Source organism: Podarcis vaucheri (genome assembly GCF_965113315.1).
Source record: "Podarcis vaucheri genome assembly, chromosome: 2".
Taxonomy (NCBI): domain Eukaryota; kingdom Metazoa; phylum Chordata; class Lepidosauria; order Squamata; family Lacertidae; genus Podarcis; species Podarcis vaucheri.
Window position 1 is genome coordinate 68,066,010 of NC_138760.1, and position 18,849 is coordinate 68,084,858.

The 18,849-nt window shown below is 45.9% G+C and overlaps 2 protein-coding genes across 7 annotated transcripts in view; one reads left to right on the forward strand and one right to left on the reverse strand.

Annotated features, from left to right (window-relative positions):
* Nucleotides 1-982: 982 nt before the first annotated feature.
* GPX3 (glutathione peroxidase 3) lies at nucleotides 983-8,874 on the forward strand. Its single transcript, XM_082211843.1, has 5 exons — nucleotides 983-1,195; nucleotides 5,637-5,790; nucleotides 6,726-6,843; nucleotides 7,276-7,375; nucleotides 8,261-8,874. Exons 1-5 carry the CDS (start codon nucleotides 1,094-1,096, stop codon nucleotides 8,474-8,476), a joined length of 690 nt encoding a protein of 229 aa, XP_082067969.1. The 5' UTR covers nucleotides 983-1,093; the 3' UTR covers nucleotides 8,477-8,874.
* Nucleotides 8,875-11,674: 2,800 nt separating this feature from the next.
* Nucleotides 11,675-18,849, reverse strand: part of TNIP1 (TNFAIP3 interacting protein 1) — a 55,970-nt gene continuing 48,795 nt past the window's right edge. For all 6 annotated transcript variants that reach the window (XM_082211773.1, XM_082211777.1, XM_082211774.1 and 3 more), the window contains 4 exons: nucleotides 18,651-18,731; nucleotides 15,918-16,115; nucleotides 15,347-15,437; nucleotides 11,675-14,532 (listed from right to left, as the gene is read on the reverse strand). In XM_082211773.1, the coding sequence (XP_082067899.1) occupies nucleotides 14,489-14,532; nucleotides 15,347-15,437; nucleotides 15,918-16,115; nucleotides 18,651-18,731 (414 nt within the window). In that variant the 3' untranslated portion in view covers nucleotides 11,675-14,488. The remainder of the gene's footprint in view (nucleotides 14,533-15,346; nucleotides 15,438-15,917; nucleotides 16,116-18,650; nucleotides 18,732-18,849) is intronic.

Consider the following 18,849-nt stretch of genomic DNA (forward strand, 5'->3'; position numbering starts at 1 on the left):
GTTCCAGTAACATTGGCTGCCTGCACGCTCCCAAGCCCAAGTTCCTATTCTCTCTGCTCAGTCTTTTAGACTGACGTGTCAGCTGTAGAGACTGCTTTCAATTCATAGAGTCATAGAATTGCAGAGTTGGAAGGGACCCTGAAGATCATCGAATCCAGCCCCCTGCAATGCAGGAATATGCAGCTGTCCCATACAGGGATTGAACCTGTAACTTTGGCGTTATCAGCACCAAGCTCTAACCAACTGAGCTTTACCAAGATTGCAAGGCCTTTTCCATCGTGTTCCAGTCCCACCTCAGGCTGCTTCTGGGCAAATGGGCACAACTGCCCTGTCTTCTTCCAAGAAATGTTGCTTTCACATCTCACACTTTTAAGTTCATGTTTATTTAAGATAGTCATCCACGGGCTTTTCTATTTGGTAACCTTTGCAAGGAGCTCACAGCGATCCACAAAATCTATTCATTCATCTTCATTCATACCATTTTGAATCAATCATATTGCAAATAGCAACATTAGGAAGAGAACAGTGTACAAAATCTTCAAAATCATTAGATGAATTGTGAGCAGGGAGGTCAGCCAGAATGAAATTAAATGCAGAAAAGAACATACAAAGATATTAACTGGCCTGTGCATACCTACTCATAAGTAAATTCTACTGAGTTCAAGGCTACTTCCAGATAAGTGGATATAGAATTTTAGCCTAAGAGCTTTATCTATGTGCTTCTCAAATTATCACAGAGCTACAATTCCCAGCAGATAACAGGGGACATGTTATATTCTTGAATCTTCTCTCTAGTCCAAATTCTGGTCACTGACATTCTCTCTAAGATGGACCCCTAAGATGGCACATGGCACACCAATCTGTGAGGAATTCTCGAGTTCAGAGCCTACACGGTTAATATTTGCAGGAGCAGCCCACAAGCCCTTGCTGTTCCAGGATTGGCCAGAAGCGTTCTGCTTCACCCTATTTATCGCAGCATTTTTGCTGGAAGGTGCTAAAGTGTTTGAGTGGCGGAGACAGAGAGAGACACCTGCGGCAAGCAGTAGCCCTCTGGGGAAGCAAAGGGAGGGTGCTTACCCCCCCCCTTGTCCCCATGGCTGCCACAACCATGAGGGGCAGACATAAGGACACGTGGATTTTGCCCTTGCTCTTAGCTGGTTTAATTCAGCCAAATCTGGGACAGGAGCAACAGAAGGTAAGATATTGCAGTACCATTCAGTGGGGCTCAAACAGGAAGATAACTTGGGATCTGACAGCTCTTGTATTCTGGTTTGAAACTATGCAGTATCGGACAGCAGGGTTTGGTGAGGACGAGCAACAGCTGCCTAGTGATTTATATAACATAATACTCTCTGCACCATCAAGCACCCCTTATGAATCTGCAGCCAGTGGGAACCAACCTGATCTGCGTAGGGACCAGAGATTCCATACCACAAAAATATGGGCAGAATGGCAGGTCCCAGTTTATATTCAGCTCCTCTCCCACAATGCCTTTGTAATTGTGTCTCTAGATCAGGGTATGCATTTGAGCCTATATTGTTGTGGGCATTGTCAGAGGACAAAGGGAGTGCTTCTTTTAGCCGTGTAAATTCGCGGCTTCTTATCAAGTGGTGAAAGGAATGGAGCGCATTTTATGATCAGCCTGTCCCTGCCCTGTCCCCCTTCTTCCCAGGCGTGGGAGCTGGCAGGCTGTTTCTCTGTCTCGCTAAGCTAGTTTCTGAACAGAAATTTCACATTTTCCAGGATGATTATTTCGGGATGATCTTGTGAATTTTGACCTGGATGCTGCTGGGCAAGCGCTTTAAACGATAAAACACCTCCACACCTCCTATCAGCGACTACTAGTTAGGACGGCTATATCTGATGTCCAGTATCAGAGGCAGCATGCGTCTGAATGCCAGTTGCTGAGGAACATGAACAGGAGAGGGCTATGGAGGTTCACGGTCCGATTGTGGCATTCCCAAAGGCAGCAGGCTGCCCACTACGAAAACAGAACGCTGGACTAGATGGGCCAGAGGAGCATAAACCTAGGGGCCTGCCTAATACTGAGTTCGACCACTGGTCCATCTAGTTCAGCATTGTCTACTCTGACTGGCAGCAGATCTCCAGAATTTCAGATGCGGTTGTGTGTGTGTATTCCCAACCCGGTCAGATGGGTGGGGTACAAATAATAAAATTATTTTATTCCACCTGGAGATGCCGGGGATTGAACCAGAGACCTTCTTCATGGTACAGCAGGTGTCCTGCCACGGAGCCATGGTCCTTTGTCCAATCCAGCAGGGTCCTTCTTACATCCTTAGGTTCTTGCCTGGAATGCTATAAATACCCATTTGTCTTATTGTGAAACTCAAAAGATCAACCTCACAGGATAGCTGCGATGATAAATGATACTATGGTTGCAAAGGACCCAGTGCGAATCTCACCCCCTATCTCCTAACTGATGTCTGAATCCCTCCTAGGGCAGGAGAGGAACCCGGAGATATAGTGCTTCAGGTCAGGCAGATCCTTTGTAGCACGGAACTTTAATCTCAAGCAGGGAAAGGGGGAGCTGCTGTCTAAAGCACGGGAGATGGATGCGACTTGTGCACCAATGTCATCAGTCCAAAGGACAAGGTTAGGCAAGATAGGATAGGTCCCATGTGACTTGTTTACTCCCAGGGCTATCTGCACAGGCAGATAGTGTGGCAGAGATGTGAGAGAAACCTCAGTGACATCTAATTATTAATAAGAAAGCCACATATAATCTGCCTAAAAAAAGGGAAGCACAATAGCCACTTTGTTGCTGGTCCATTTAAAGCAGTTTCTGCTCATACCTGCACCAATGCACAAGACCAACTTGTGTGGGTGACAGAAAGATGGAGGGGAAGCATTACCTAAGTGCAAAAACAAGTGGTGTGGAAATATTAAATCACCATTCCTAGCTCAGCTGGTAGAGCACAAGACTCTTAATCTCAGGGTTGTGGGTTCAAACCCTGTAAGCAAAATATTCCAGCATTGCAGGGGGTTGGACTAGATGGCCCTCGGGGTCCCTTCCAACTCCATGATTATATGTTTCCATTTCTCTCCAGAACAGCAGCTGTGAGGCGGGATGGGGAGACTTTGGCCCTCCAGATGTTGCTGGACTACATCTCCCATCAACCCCGGCCAGCGCGACCAGTATCAAGGCCAATGGAAGTTGCAGTCCATTAGCAACTGCAGGGCCAAAGTTGCCTCATGTACAAGATGCCCACTGGGGCACATGCCAAGCATACGTGCTAGGAGACGGCGTTGGATTCAGTGGGGCTTCCGGCAGAGCAAACACACTGGGTGGTGCTGCAGAGGTACAAAGACACCGTCACTTTTCTTATGGGAAGGAAAGAGAAGGGCTTCCAAACCTGTTGCTCCCAGTCACAAATACATCTAGCCTAAGTAGACTGTTCCTGTCCTGTTCCCATTACAGTGGTACCTCGGGTTAAGAACTTAATTCGTTCTGGAGGTCCGTTCTTAACCTGAAACTCTTCTTAACCTGAAGCGCCACTTTAGCTAATGGGGCCTCCCACTGCTGCCGCACCACCGGAGCACGATTTCTGTTCTCATCCTGAAGCAAAGTTCTTAACCCGAGGTACTATTTCTGGGTTAGCGGAGTCTGTAAACTGAAGCGTATGTAACCTGAAGCGTATGTAACCCGAGGTACCACTGTACAGCAATCTACTGTGCTGACTGATGGGAGTTGCAATTCCCAGCATTTGATGGAGAATCAGCTTGCCAAATGCTTACATATACCCCTGCCCTCTCAAGGCTGTCTTTAAAAGCCAAGGAAATGACAGTGCTTCTCCAAGCTTTTCATTCCTGTGCTCTGTATTTCAGCTGTTTACAATGGTTGAAATGTTTGTCCATCTTTTGTGGGTTTGCTGGCCAATGCTATTTTTACCCTTGTACCTTCTACCGCTGCTTAATAACTGGTCTCAGAAACTGACTCCTCTTGTTCTGTGTCTTCGATTAGTATTTTTTGTGCGGCATGCCTTTGGTTTGTTTAGAGCCAAAAGACGTACACAAGTGTTAATCCCCCTCCACAGTTAACATTCCCCTTCCTATCCCACGGCTGTAATCCAGGATTTGACTTGGAACAAAACTTCGAACAGGAACAAATCTGGGTTGGCTTACAGTAAAGGGGACCCATCTCTGTCATCCAGCAGCTGTCCCTGAAAACTGGAAAAGCAAAACAGCTTTAGCAGTGGTTGATCTGTGGCTTCTGACGCAAATAGATTTCCTCTCTCCTGCAGTGAACCAGAAGTTCAGAGCAAATGATGAAGTGTACCGATCAGAGCCTAGTAACCATGTGTTTCTAGGTGACCATCAAGAGCTAAGTGGTGGGGGCAGTTCTTCAGTCACCAATTATAAACTGCTCTGCCGTAGGATGTTGCTTTATATCGGTCCAGACCAGTATTGACTGGCAGCAGGAGTGCCAGCTTGGGTGCCCAGAGCTGTGGCTGCCATGCAGCGTGCATGGCCCTGGCACTGAAATTTGTGGGTGCCTGGCCCCTTCATGGGAAATTTTGTGGGTGCTTGGGCACCCAGGGAGTTGGCCGGTATGACTGGCAGCACAGCTCTCAAGAGTTTCAGGCCAGGAGTTTACCCAGCCCTACTCAGAGATGCCAGGAAGTGAGCCCAGGACCTGCAAAACAGGTGTTCTACCAATAACTTTAGCTCTTCCCTTCCTCACCACTGAGGATGGGATATATTTTCAGCACCCAGCACCAGAAGGGTGTGCCCACCCTACTGTATTTATTTCATCTTTCATTATACACTTCCCCTAAATACATTCATAGGTTTGTCAACACCTCTGCTTGGAAGATGCTCCTGTGCCTTTTTGCCAGCTCTGAAGAAGAATGGAGTTCAGCAGGGATGGCTTCTCTTATCACTACATCAGGAGCATCCAGACACACTGGGCATTTGCACCTGAGCCATGCACCCTGCCACCGTGCATTTGCTGAGCTTGGGAAGGGGCAGACACAGGCAGACTCTCCTCCATGCACAGGGGAAATCTGGGCCAGCCCTGATGTTCCCGAGTCCCTGCAGACAGAGGTGCTGTTGTCAGCCCTGCAGTATTTTGTATTGTAAAGCTGGAAGTCACTGAAGAGCTCACTGCCACCCATTTAGACTGTGTGGGATGACTGGTTCTCATACTACGCTAGAGGTAGAGAATCTTTGGCCACCTCAGTCTGCATTCTCTTCTGGGCAATTTGCCAGAGGCCACATGCCAGAGGAGAGCAGGGCAAGAGCCAAAAGTGGGAGGAGCAACAAAAATAATCTTTGCACAGTAGGCTGCGTTCTGCACATGCTCACACATCCCTCTCTAGCCAGGCAATCGAGAGTTGTTTTCAGAATTCTGGGGCACAGTTTAGCCAGACAAGCGAGGCCAGCAGAGTCCCGAAGGCCTGGTAAAAAGACCTGCATGGAACATTTGGCCTGAGGTCCCCCTCCCCTGTTGTGATCTGATCTCCTTCCATGGTATGGGCATCCGGGTACACTTGTGGAAATGTATATGAGCTGTCAAAGCAGCTCTGAGAAAAGCCCTGGTGCAGATCTGCATTCCAGAGTACCTTCTTTCACCTCCTTATCCTTCTTCAGGTAGAGTCTCTCTTGTTTCCCTCCAGGTGGACTGCTACAACACGAAAGCAGGAACAATCTACGACTATGGGGCTCTCACCATAAACGGCGATGAGTACATCCCTTTCCAGCAGTACTCGGGGAGGATGGTCCTCTTTGTCAATGTGGCCACCTACTGAGGACTCACAATGCAGTACCTTGGTAAGATTCTCAGCTAGGAAGAGAAGCCTAGCTAGCAGCACATGCCCTAGTAGTGGATACCTTTGATGGGAGGCACTAGACTTCCAGCAATGTCAGAAACTGAGAAAACCTCTTAAGCCCAGAAGCATGAAGATTAGCTAACATTATTTGGTAGGGATCATCTCTGCTCTGTGATACTTTCCTCTTTATTATTGTGTCACGTGCAGCAGATGAGATCTGGCCTAAGCACAGGTTCCGAGGCTCAGTCCAGGCATATCTACACTTAGGCAGATTTGCCTTTCCCTTGGGAGATTCAGGACAGATACATTACTCCTCCAGGCAGCACATCGTTAATTTATGCAGCGATTGCCACCAACCTGGATGCTTTAAAAGAGGATCGGGCAAATTGATGGAGGAGAAGGCTATCAGTAGCTACTAGTCATGATGGCAGTGTTCTGTCTTGATGGTCAGCAGCGATACTGCCTTCTGAATACTAGCCGCCAGAAGCATCAGGAGGGGAGAATGTTATTGTGCATTGGTCCTGCTTGCCCAGTTCTCACGGGCATCTGGTTGGCGACTGTGAGAACAGCATGGTGGACCAAATGGACCATTCTTGGAGGTTCATCTGCACAACGCAATGTTCAGAGATGCCACACTGCCTCTTGTTGACTTCAGGATGGCTCCGTCATATAAGTATGCTTTGAGCCAAGTTTTTTGTTGAGCTAAGTCCTGCAGGTGACTTTTAGAGGGATAGCCGATTGTATTAATTCTTTTGGCACCTTAAATGGTAACCATTTTTTATTGTGGCATAAGCTGTCACCATCAGAAGTGTGATCCTCAAATGGCAGGTATTTGGGGTACAGGTTGTAGCTGAAATTGCAGTGGAATGCAAGGACTGTGGCAATTCAATTAAGAGTCTGAATTGGGATTTTGCTCTGTTGGTGATTATGTTGCAGAACTGAATGCACTACAGAATGAGCTGCGAAATCATGGACTGGTTGTCCTAGGTTTCCCATGCAATCAATTTGGAAAACAAGAACCTGGCACGAACGCAGAAATCCTTCCAGGACTGAGGTGAGTACACCTACTGCATGACCTGATGGTTATGCCAGGTAACGCTACACTGCACAACAGGCTAATTTAGAAAGCCTCTTGTCTTTAGTGCTTACAGTTGCTCACTATCTCCTTCTCCTGTGGCTCTACCATGTACCCCAGAGCAGACTCACATGCATGTATTGCTAATTTTCACTTCTCTTCTCCTTCTGGCAAGAAGGTGGGGGCAGGCAACAGACTCTTTAATCTCTAGAGAACTTACCTACACTTCCCTGGAAATAGTGATTGCGTGAGAGCAGGGAATGGAAAGGATATTTACGGCTGGGCAGCAGGGACTGTGCCTAATAGATTCTGAGCAGGGGCCAGGAGGCTGTCCTCTGAACAGTGTAGAAACTTTTCCTTGTTGCAGCCTCTCTGCGAAAGAGCTGGTTAAACTCGCTCCTTCTGTTCCAGATACGTCAGGCCTGGAGGAGGTTTTGTCCCAAATTTCCAGCTCTTTCAGAAAGGAGATGTGAATGGGGATAAAGAACAGAGAATCTACACCTTCTTGAAGGTTTGTATCGGCTCCTTTGAACCTCTACCACCTCTCATCCTGGCTCATGAAGATGTTAAGGGAAATAGCTTGGAGCCAAGGATTCCCCAAACAGAACTACGCTCCGATGATGCTCTCACTGAGAGACAGGGGGGCATTTCTAACCAATTTATTCCTTTCCCCTTGTGCCCCCACTAAATCTGCTCCAACGGTTGACCACTGTGAGAACAAGGATGCTGAATTGCCTTTGGCCTGATTCAGCAGGGTTCTTATAATCAGGACTGGGGTCTCCTATAAAAGCGCTTAAGAGATGGAGCTGGGGTCCATAAGGGGAAATCAGAGAGAAGTGCCTCCCTTTCTCTCCCTCTTCTGCCAGTGTGGGTCTCCAATGGACACAGTTCCCTCCCATAAATAGATCATGGCAATCCCATTAATGGAAATGTAACTCGGGATCCAAGAAAGTAAGTTCTCTTTAAGCAAATGTCAGGGGTGAGGCTGCCATGAAAATTACAAGTTTTTAGACAGGCAAGCACCTATGTGGAACGTGGCAGAGAGAAAAAAGCAGCTGGGGAGGGGGAGAAATTTTAAGCAGAAAAGCAGCTGGTGAGGAGGGGTTAAGCACCTTCTTCCCTCCTGACTGGTATTCATTTAAGAACAAAACAGGTTGCAGCATCATTATCCACTTGTGGATAGGGGTAGTCTGGCCCTTTATTAGGCTCAAATGTCGCTGTCAGGAAGTACATTTCAGACTCCTCTCTTCCTGTTCACAGCTGTCTACATCTCCCCTACACCACTAGAGCAATGACGAAAAGCTTGTTTTTGTACTTCTTAAAGCACCTTCTCTCAAATTGCCTCCATTTCTAACAACAGAAAAGTAAATAATGCTTTTCTTTCTCTCTCTGGTAGAACTCCTGCCCGCCTCCTTTAGAAAGCTTTGGTGACCCCAAGAAACTTTTTTGGGAACCACTGAAGGTCCATGATATCAAGTGGAACTTTGAGAAGTTTTTGGTTGGTCCGGACGGGAAGCCTGTGATGAGGTGGGCACACAGGACCAACATTGGCACTGTGAAGAGCGACATCCTGAAATACATGAGAGAGCAGCAGAACCTGTCAATGGGCTAGAGGTCATGTAGATGTAGAGAAATAAGATGGGAGGGGTGGGGGTGGGGAGACCTGTTGCTTTATCCAGAACCAGACATTTTATCCTCAAATCACAGAAAAAGGAACTGAACTTCCTTTGACCAAAAGGTTAAGATATAATGTTAAATATGGACTAGTTTATTCAAAATCAGACTGCAACCCTTCCTCGACTGACCTGTTTTTCCAAACACAGCCTCAGCTTTCCAGTCCCTCTCTAGGCTTCGCTCCCACCATGTTGTGAGTGGGATCTCTCCCTGCCATCACTCCAACTTTGAGCCCACCATAGCACATTGGTAGCATTGCAGGGAGGTTGATGAAGATGACCCTTGGGGTCCCTTCCAACTCTACAATTCTGTGATCAAAGCTGAGTACAGTGGTACCTTGGTTCTGTTTTTTAAATAATAATTTTTATTGATTTTAACATATAAATTATAAAATGTACCACGAAACTTATCACTTATACCACCTTTTTTGACTTCCATCAGCACCTCTGATAATCCACCTTTTTGTTCACTTCTTATATATTTCTTAACTTTATATTGCCTTTAAGTCTCTTAACAAATTATCCTTTCCCTTATCTATTTTTGTAATACTTCCAATAATACTCCTCACAGAACTTCTTGCAAACCTACAAACGTCGTCTGGTCTTCACAAATACTTTTCAAATAGTCCGTAAATTTACTCCAGTCTTCCGGTACCTTGGTTCTCAAACTTAATCTGTTCCAGAAGTCCATTCCAAAGGTGCCCTTTCCCATAGAAAGTAATGCAAGATGGATTAATCCGTTCCAGACTTTTAAAAACAACCCCTAAAACAGTAATTTAATGTGAATTTTACTATCTAACAAGACCACTGATCCATAAAATGAAAGCAATAATCAATTACTGTACTATAAAATAAGTAAGACAGTATTGTAGGTGATAAAAATTATTATTATTATTATTATTTTACCTGCACTGATGCTAGTCATTGTTTGGATGGGGGGCTTTTATCCATTTCCGTAGTCACACAATCAATCAATCAATCAATCAATAGCTGAACTGGGTTCCACACAGTCACAAACCAAATAAACCAAAAAAGCCTCAAAAACAAAAACGCAAAATAAATAGCAAAAACAAAGCGCCAAACTTAATCCATTCCAGAAGCCTGTTTGACTTCTGAAATGTTCGAAAAGAAAGGCTCTGCTTCTGATTGGTGCAGGTGCCCCGGAAACAATAGCCGACAGCCGCATCGGATGTTTGGCTTCCAAAAATTGTTCGAAAACCAGAACACTTACTTCCGGGTTTTCGGCGTTTGAGAACCAAGGCATTTAAGAACCAAGGTACCACTGTATATTACAACACACAAAGTAGTCTTTTGGTTTTGATACTACGACATTAAAAGTATAGGAGGGACCTCTTTCCCCCCTCTTTGTTAACATATTTATATGCAAATATATATTCAGCAGTCTTTAGCCATCAGGCTTTGTAAGTCAAACCACACTCACTTCTATCTATAGAACTCAATTATGCCAATTTTTGATGGCATAAGCTTTCACAGACTAGTGCTTCCACCAGGGCAGCCAACACAGTGCTCTCCAGCTCTTGTTGGGACTAAAACTTCCATCTGTCCCATCAGGCATGGCTAATGGTCAAGAATGATAGGAGTCATATCCCAACAAGATCTAGAAAATACCATATTGGTTGCCTCTGGTTCACATCACTATCAGGTCTCAGAGATCTTTATTTGCAACCCTTTGCTATAAGAACCCAACTCACACTGCTCCCGTTAGGGATGGGAATATCTTTTGCTAACAGATGGGAACCACATTTTGGACAGCTCTGGATAAGGCACAGCCCACCTCCCTTCCACAGCAAACTGAACAGACCCTCCCAGGCCGAGAGGTTACGTTGACTGAAGTTTCTCAAAGATGGCATTGCCTCCTCCGAGTGTGGATGACAGGAGAGAGGGATCTGGGGACAAGATGATGCATCAGTATGAAGGTTGGGTCTGAAAGCTCCCAAAGGGTGGACCTAGCCCAAGGCTGCGAAGGAACAGTGGAGCAGCTCTTCTAGTGCATTCGTGCTGCCCCACAACTCACCTTTGCAGAGATGCAGTCTTTCTGATCAGCCCCACGATCCTAGCCTCTTTTGCTTCCACACCCACCCTGTGTATGAAAAACTCCCTAATAATAATAATTAAAAAAACAGCAAGCACTCAATGCAACTTGTGAGAGACTTTCCTTTAAGCAAGGGTGCAGATCTGGTGGCAATACAAGATGTGTGTTCCTTGGAGAATTTGGATCCTCTAGCTAGGTTACAGTCTCAACAAAATGAGAGCTTGTCTATACTGCCATTAGCATTCTCACTAAGCCAAGACCCCCCACATCCATCCCAGGCAGCACTGACAGTGCTCAGGGATTATGGGAACTGTGGTTCAGCAGCATTTGGAGGGATACAGGTTAGGCACCCCAATTTATAGAGTGCCTTTAGAAGGTACGAAAGCCATTCACACAATGATCCTTTATGACAACTCTAACCTGAGTCAGTAATCTTCTTCTCATATATAGAGAGAGGCTTGCTTAAGGCAACCTAATGAGTTTGCTATTTAGGTGAAAATGGAACAGAAGGGGTTTCTGGTTAGAGCTCATCCTTTTTTGTTCTGTGTTATCATACTAAAAACTGCCCCTGTTAAAGAAAAGAAACCAGTTTTCCCACTGCAAAACTGTGTGATAGCATTAGAATCTGACATCCTGAATCCATTCTGTATCCAGTTGCCCTGGTTCAAGCAGTTTCCTCTTGGTGTTCACTTCATGCAAATATAGATTCAAAGAGAAGATAAAGTACACAAGCACACAACACACACACACACACACACACACACACACACAAAACTTGGATCTTCTTTTTCACTTTTTGCACTGTGGATCAGGGGTAGCTAACCAGTGGCTGAACTACAACTCCCATCATCCCTGATCCCATAGCCCATATTGGTTGGTGCTAATGGGTTCAACATCCAGAGAACTACTGGCTCCCCATCTATGCTGTGCAGGGAATTATTTCTTACAGATGATGAAAGGAAATACCCAACGCCCTGACACTCATCCTCTTTTCATTTATGGCAATCCAAAAGGCATCTAATAAATAGCACTAGATAGCACAAAGACACATTTCACTTCAACATAACACTCCAGGGACTGTAGATCACAGGGGGGGAAATCACACTTTATTAGGAATAGAATAAAATTAATATATATAATTAATATCATTTTGCCAAAACAAAATGTCTCTAACATTTATACAACAGGAAGATCGGCAAGCAAAAATACCAGGTGTTACTATTTAGAGTGATGTGTACAGTAAATTCTAATCAGGCTTTCCTTCACCTTTTTCTTTCCTATGACAGAAAGAAAAGGGGGGTTACAAGTGCCCCCGCCATAACATCTATGTTTGGGGTGGTATGCATTGATCTTGTAATGTAACATTTTGAAAATTGTTATTCTTTCCCTCTGTGAGGACAAGAAAAAAGGACCACCCTTTATGGTTACTTCCCAAGGAAAGAGTTTTCCCTGTAGAGTTTGATGGCTGAATATTTGTAAACATCCAATTCTAGTTTCAAATGAGCCCAGGCATTAACCATTTGAGCAGAGGCATACATAAGTTCCCGGACGCCCTTGGCACCTCTGAAGCCAGGAGATACCATGGACCAGAAACTCAAAGAGTTTGCCTTTCACGCTCCACTATTGACTTCCTTTGCGGCCATCAGGGTCGAGTCCGCTTTGCTCAGCCTCCCTACCACCACCTCCTCCACTGATCTCTCTCTTTGCCTACCTGCCTTTCTTCCACCCTCCACTCCCTGCTTCCTCTTCTGCTTCCTTCCTTTTCGCTCCTCTTGCAATTCATGTCTTTCTTCCCACTAAGCTCATACCAGGGGCCTGCCGAGGTGCCCAGAGCAGTCTGTGCACCTTGTCCAGCCACCCAAAGCAGTGGAGCGTGCCGATGGGCAGAGAGCCAGAGTGGAGGGGCACGATTTTGGTGCCACCCTGGGTCGGCACCCTTGGCGAGAGCCAACCTGGCCAACCCCTGGTACACCCCTACACTGGAGTATTCTAGTTATTACAGCAGCATGTAACAAGCCATTTGTACCACCTCTTGCATAGCACACTTTGAAAGAAATGTTTATGACAATTAGGTTAGCTGGATTAGCATTTCAAAACAGTTTTTTTAAAGCAATCTGTGGTTGAAACAAGTGTAGGTTTTACAGAAATGTCAAAATAAAGGGCACCTTTGTTTCCTTAGGGATTATCATGCTGAGGAACAGTGAACAGTGGAAACCTTACTGACCAAAGTCTTTGCAGACTCTGACTCAGCCACTTTCTATATGCACTTATTTTCTTTTTCATCCTACCTATTCACCGTATGGTGCACCCTCATAATTAATTTGTCTCTTAAAAAGCAACAACCATCACTTCCCTGTATTTCATCTTTCATTCATGCACATTCTAAGGTCCATCTTAAAATGAAGCCTCTCCACTTCCACAAGCATGCTGCTGCTTTGTTGGAGAAACCAGCCTCTGTGCGAGGAGGAGATTGGGGAAGAAACAGTATTATCGAGCCAGTGTGCAGAATGCCTATAGAAAGCTGAACCCCAATTGCATCCAAGCTGTTTCATTATACCATCAATGCTCTTTTAAGAGTAACACAGCTGACCACAACACATGCCATCGGTGGTCACACAGCTGTGATTCCTTCCGACTCATGTACAACAGTGGTAACATCAGCAGTACCACTTATAGCAGACTTTTTAAACTTTGATTTTATGCAACACATATTCCTCAAAAGCCTTTGCTGGTCACTACTGCCCTGCACCAGGAGTGCAACCCTTCTTCGTTGTTTTTCCCCCACTAAACTACCACATTTACAGCACAACCTTATTCTGGGGTGAATCCCACTGGCCTCAAGTGGACTTACGCCAAGGAAAGTGGATTGCAACCAAAGATTAGCTATTCTCGTTAGCACATCCAGTCCATCAGGAATCATTTAAAAACTGCCTTGCTAGATCAGACTGGAAGTCCATCTAGTCCAGCAAGCTGTCTTCAAGGATTGAGAGAGAGAAGTTGTGCAGCAACACCTGCTAGCCTGTTTGCAGACCACATTTACATTGAGACTAATGGGTTCGATTTCATACTGTGAGATCGAAAAGAGACAGGAACAGAGTATCAGGCTCAGGAAAACAATGCAGGAAGCTGCCGATACTAAGAGGAGGGTAAGTTAAGGTGTATGTATAAACTGGGTGTGTGGCGCAATACACAAACAAATACTAGTTTTAACCACGCTGAACAGCACAACTCAGTGGAAGCATAATGTTTCCTTGGGCTAAACCACTGGACTCGACACGCAAATTAAAAAAAATATATTCAGGATGGGAAAAGTATATTTTACTTCCTATACACTATACAGGGATTGGATTTCTCCTTCTCCCTACCCCCTTGCAAAAATTCAGTGTCTGTAACCTGTCCAGGCATTGGCCACAACAGCTGCTCTGCAAAAGCCTTTTTGCACATAGAATGTTTCCGCTGCCACCAAATTCAGATGCCGTAAATGTAAAGCTGTCACATGACAGGGGGAATCAGCTAGATATAGGTTCTGTTGACACAGGGCTGCCAGTGTTTGCCACTGGAATCTGATAGCAGATCCATGGCTGTTGAATCCTTGAGGTCAGAAAGAGTTATTCATCCAAATGCTGAGTGTGAGTGAAAGGGAGACCCAGGTAGTTATTTCCAGTGGTTTCCCCCGTAACACTGGGCCACTGTCACTCCTTGGCAGTATCTTCCATACGTCTTCAGAAATTCCTGCTAAAGCTGCTGTCAGCTCAAGCATCCAAGTGTACATGTATTCCATGTACACAGATAAATGTGAATAGTGTCCAGGAGCACAAGGAGGCTTTTATCTGTACATGCAGACTCACATGCGTATATCACAACTCCATTTCTTATGCTCTTGCACATGGCCATAGAGTTAGGCGGGCCTTTGGTTTTTAGGTAACCCAAGGCCTGTAGGGTCTGAAAGACAAAAACACACAAATATTACAAAAAGTGGCAGACAGGTCTTTGGTCAACAATATACTATTATGTTCAGCTCACAGAGATTTGAGCTGAACTGAATCCACCATCCCAATCCTCACCAACAGCAACTGCTGAGAACTCCATAGCCAAATGCCCGGTGGATATTTAAAATCTGGCCAATGACATTTAGTATATTTCAGCCGCATCTGCACAACACACTAAACTGTGGTTTAGTACGTGGCCACCAGTTTTTGGCGGGTCATCAGCACAGTTACAAAATGTTGAGGGCTAGGTGAAGGGAGAGCTAGGGAGGCCCAAAGAGACACACCTCTGGCTCCTTGAAACACTGAGGCGCAAGTTTTCCATGAACTTGAAGACCAGTTAGATCTCTGTGAATCGCATACATCAGAAACTCATGTGACCTTTCAGGCATGAAAAAGATTTGCACCTTCAAGCAAAGATTTGCACCTCCTTTCCTCCTATTTGTTCAGGGCCCGTTTGTGTGTTAGGACAGGCAGGCGAAGGCAGCTTGAAACAGTGCCCTCACAGCACGCAGGGTGTGGCTGCCGTAGAGTGAACCTCCCCAGTTTTGTGTGGCAAATTGGCATGTCACCACAAAGCCACCTATGTCAGGTGCTAGTGATGGCATGAGGGCGCCCCATGCAATGGAAATGATCTACCATGTGGAGCAGCCAAACGTTTCTGAACTGTTATCATAGCAGATAAGAAGACCCTTCGAGGAGAGGAGGAAAAGCAGCATTCACAATAGCTCTCGGGAATTTCACCAAAGAAGTTTGAACCTCTTTCTTACCTGATTCCTTGGGGAGTTGTTTCCCACCATCTGGCGCTTGTGCGTTCTGACTTTGTGAAATAACGCATGGTGGATACCAGGTATATTCAGGCTAAAGTGAGCAAGACATAAATAAACAAGCATAAACATGGCACACAGCTAATGCGTGCTTCAAAATGGAAACTTTGCTTCTCCAAACTGAATGGCCCCACTGTGCAAGTAGGAGGAGGCACTGGCAATAGGCTAAGCAGAACCGTTCATTCTGGGGTGAACATGCCCTGGATTCCTTTGAGAGGAAGAACTTAATATGAATTCTATAACTAAAGAAAGAATCAGGCCATGCAACAAAATTTTGAGCACAGATTCTGGTAGGCAAAGCCAACAATTTCAGATTTTGGAAAACAGGAGAAGCAGAGCTGCTCGTTCTGGGCATTCGCTTACACCTGGAGTTTTGCACAGAATCTGGCACAATCCTGAGACTCTGATCTTCATTTATTTTTTAACGAAGCAATGGATGGCTTTATACTTATAGCCTCCAGTTCCCAGCTGCCTTTTTTCACAGCCCTGATGCCTTCTGATTTAGTTAACTCACAGGAGGGAATCGATGGTAGTTCTGAACCGGAGGACGCTCATTTGGCATTGCCGCTGGTGGGTAATGGATCTGCTGCCACTCCTCATAACCATGATACATGTGGGGCTGGACTGGAGTGGGGCACTGGAACTGGTACATGGGGCAGACTGGGGCCACCGGTCCTGGCTGTGGCTCTGCATGAAGCCTGTCACCAGAATGCTGTAAGTGAGAAAGCAGGAGGCTGAGAATGATGCAAACACAGATAAGCCATACACAAGGCTAATGATTTACTACTGGAATATTTGGGCATCAATAGGAGGAAGCATTATTGTTTTTGGTTATCCTGTACTTTTCATCCAGGAACATTTCATCCTGGGCTGACTGAAGGAACACTATGCCCCCTTCACTGTATTTTGATCTCACTGTTGCCAGGAGGAAAAAGTAAGCGTAGGCTGAGAAAAAGGAGTTAGCTTTTAAATAAAAGCAGTGGATAGTAAGATAAAAATGACTCAGATCTAATCTGGACCTACATGTAGAAGCAGTTTTGATCTCCCTGGATAGGTAAACAGAAAGCCATCTACAGACAACTCTGACACTGTCAATTTAATGGGATATCATGCCCTATAGTCTGTGGGGCAGAACCAGTCCTTACCAGCTGGGGTGGATTACAGAGATAGATCTCTCTCCCTCCCCTCCTCCCTCCCCCCCCTCTCTCTCTCTGTGTGTGTGTGTGTGTGTGTGTGTGTGTGTGTGAGAGAGAGAGAGAGAGAGAGAGAGAGAGAGAGAGAGAGAGACCTAGGACCCTGGTAAAATTATCAGCCACAATGGCATTAGTAATTGGTTGCTTTCCCTGAAAGAAAAACACATTATTATGTAAAAAAAATAGGTAATATCCAGTTTGGGGCTAGAAGTTTCACACCTTTCGCCCAATTAGGGTTCAATTTGACTGGAAAACATCCACAATGTATGGAAATAATTTATGGGTGCGTCATGGCAAAGAGAATATCATAGGAAGAGGCCACTTGGCCATCTGGTCCACCATCCTGCTCTCACAGTGGCCAACCCAGTGCTTGTGGGAAACCAGTAAGCAGGACCCCAACACAAGAGCGGTCTCCCCTCTGGCAGTTCCCAGAAACTGGAAACATTACTGCTTCCAACCATGAAAGCAGAGCATAGCCATCGTGGCTAGTAGCCACTGAAAGCTTAATTCTCCATGAATTTGTCTAATCCTCTTTTTAGGTCATCCAAGTTGGTTATTCAGATTAACTTGGGACAGAATGGACTTGTAGGTGAACACATGCAAAAGTGACCCGATTCATTCATTGATCCCTAGTACGTACTGGCCCTAAGGAAGCTACCAAAAAATTATACAAGTGATTGGAATCTGAGCCACATGTCAAAGTTGGGGGGAGAAGAAGAAGAAGAAGAAGAAGAAGAAGAAGAAGAAGAAGAAGAAGAAGAAGAAGAAGAATTATTATTTATTATTTATACCCCGCCCATCTGGCTGAGTTTCCCCAGCCACTCTGGGCAGCTCCCAATCGAGTGTTAAAAACAATTCAGCATTAAATATTAAAAACTTCCCTAAACAGGGCTGCCTTCAGGCGTCTTTTAAAAATAGGATAGCTGCTTATTTCCTTGACATCTGATGGGAGGGTGTTCCACAGGGCGGGCACAACTACTGACAGGCCCTCTGTCTGGTTCCCTGTAACCTCACTTCTCGCAATGAGGGAACCACCAGAAGGCCCTCGGCGCTGGATCTCAGTGTCCGGGCTGAACAATGGGGGTGGAGATGCTCCTTCAGGTATACAGGACCGAGGCCGTTTAGGACTTTAAAGGTCAGCATCAACACTTTGAATTGTGCTCGGAAACGTACTGGGAGCCAATGCAGATCTCTCAGGACCGGTGTTAAATGGTCCCGACGGCCACTCCCAGTCACCAGTCTAGCTGCCGCATTCTGGATTAACTGCAGTTTCCGGGTCACCTTCAAAGGTAGCCCCACGTAGAGCGAATTGCAGTAGTTCAAGCGGGAGATAACTAGAGCATGCACCACTCTGATGAGACAGTCTGTGGGCAGGTAGAGTCTCAGCCTGTGTACCAGATGGAGCTGGTAGACAGCCGCCCTGGACACAGAATTAACCTGCGCCTCCATGGACACCTGTGAGTCCAAAATGACTCCCAGGCTATGCACCTGGTCCTTCAGGGGCACAGTTACCCCATTCAAGACCAGGGAGTCCCCCACACCCGCCCGCCCCCTGTCCCCCCAAAACAGTACTTCTGTCTTTTCAGGATTCAACCACAATCTGTTAGCCACCATCCATCCTCCAACCACCTCCAGGCACTCACACAGGACATTCACCGCCTTCACTGCTTCTAATTTAAAAGAGAGGTAGAACTGGGTGTCATCTGCATACTGATGAACACCCAGCCCAAACCCCAATGATCTCTTCTAGCGGCTTCATATAGATATTAAAAAGCATGGGGGAGAGGACGGAACCCTGAGGGACCCCACAAGTGAGAGCCCAGGGGTCTGAACACTCATCCCCCAACACCACTTTCTGAACACAGCCCAGGAGAAAGGAGTAGAGCCACTGTATAACAGGAGAAAGGAGTAGAGCCACTGTATAACAGTGCCCCCAGCTCCCAGCTCCTCTGAACAGTCCACCTAGCAGTTCAACTGGCTGTGACCTAAATTTGGTATTGCCTGAGCAGTCATATCTTTCAGCACAGTGCTTTTCCTAGCATGGCATTCTGTACCTGTTTGTGCTGCTTGAGCAGCTTCTTGAACTTGTCCTTCTCTTCCTTCTCTTTACGATAGTCCTCTTTAAAAATCTGCATCTGGCAGGGAGAGAGAAGGCCACAGGTAAGTGGGGAGCTAAAGGATTCCCTGTCAACTGCACGCTGGGAAGGAGGCCAGGCAAATTAAATGCAAACATTCTGCTCAAATCTGCTAGAG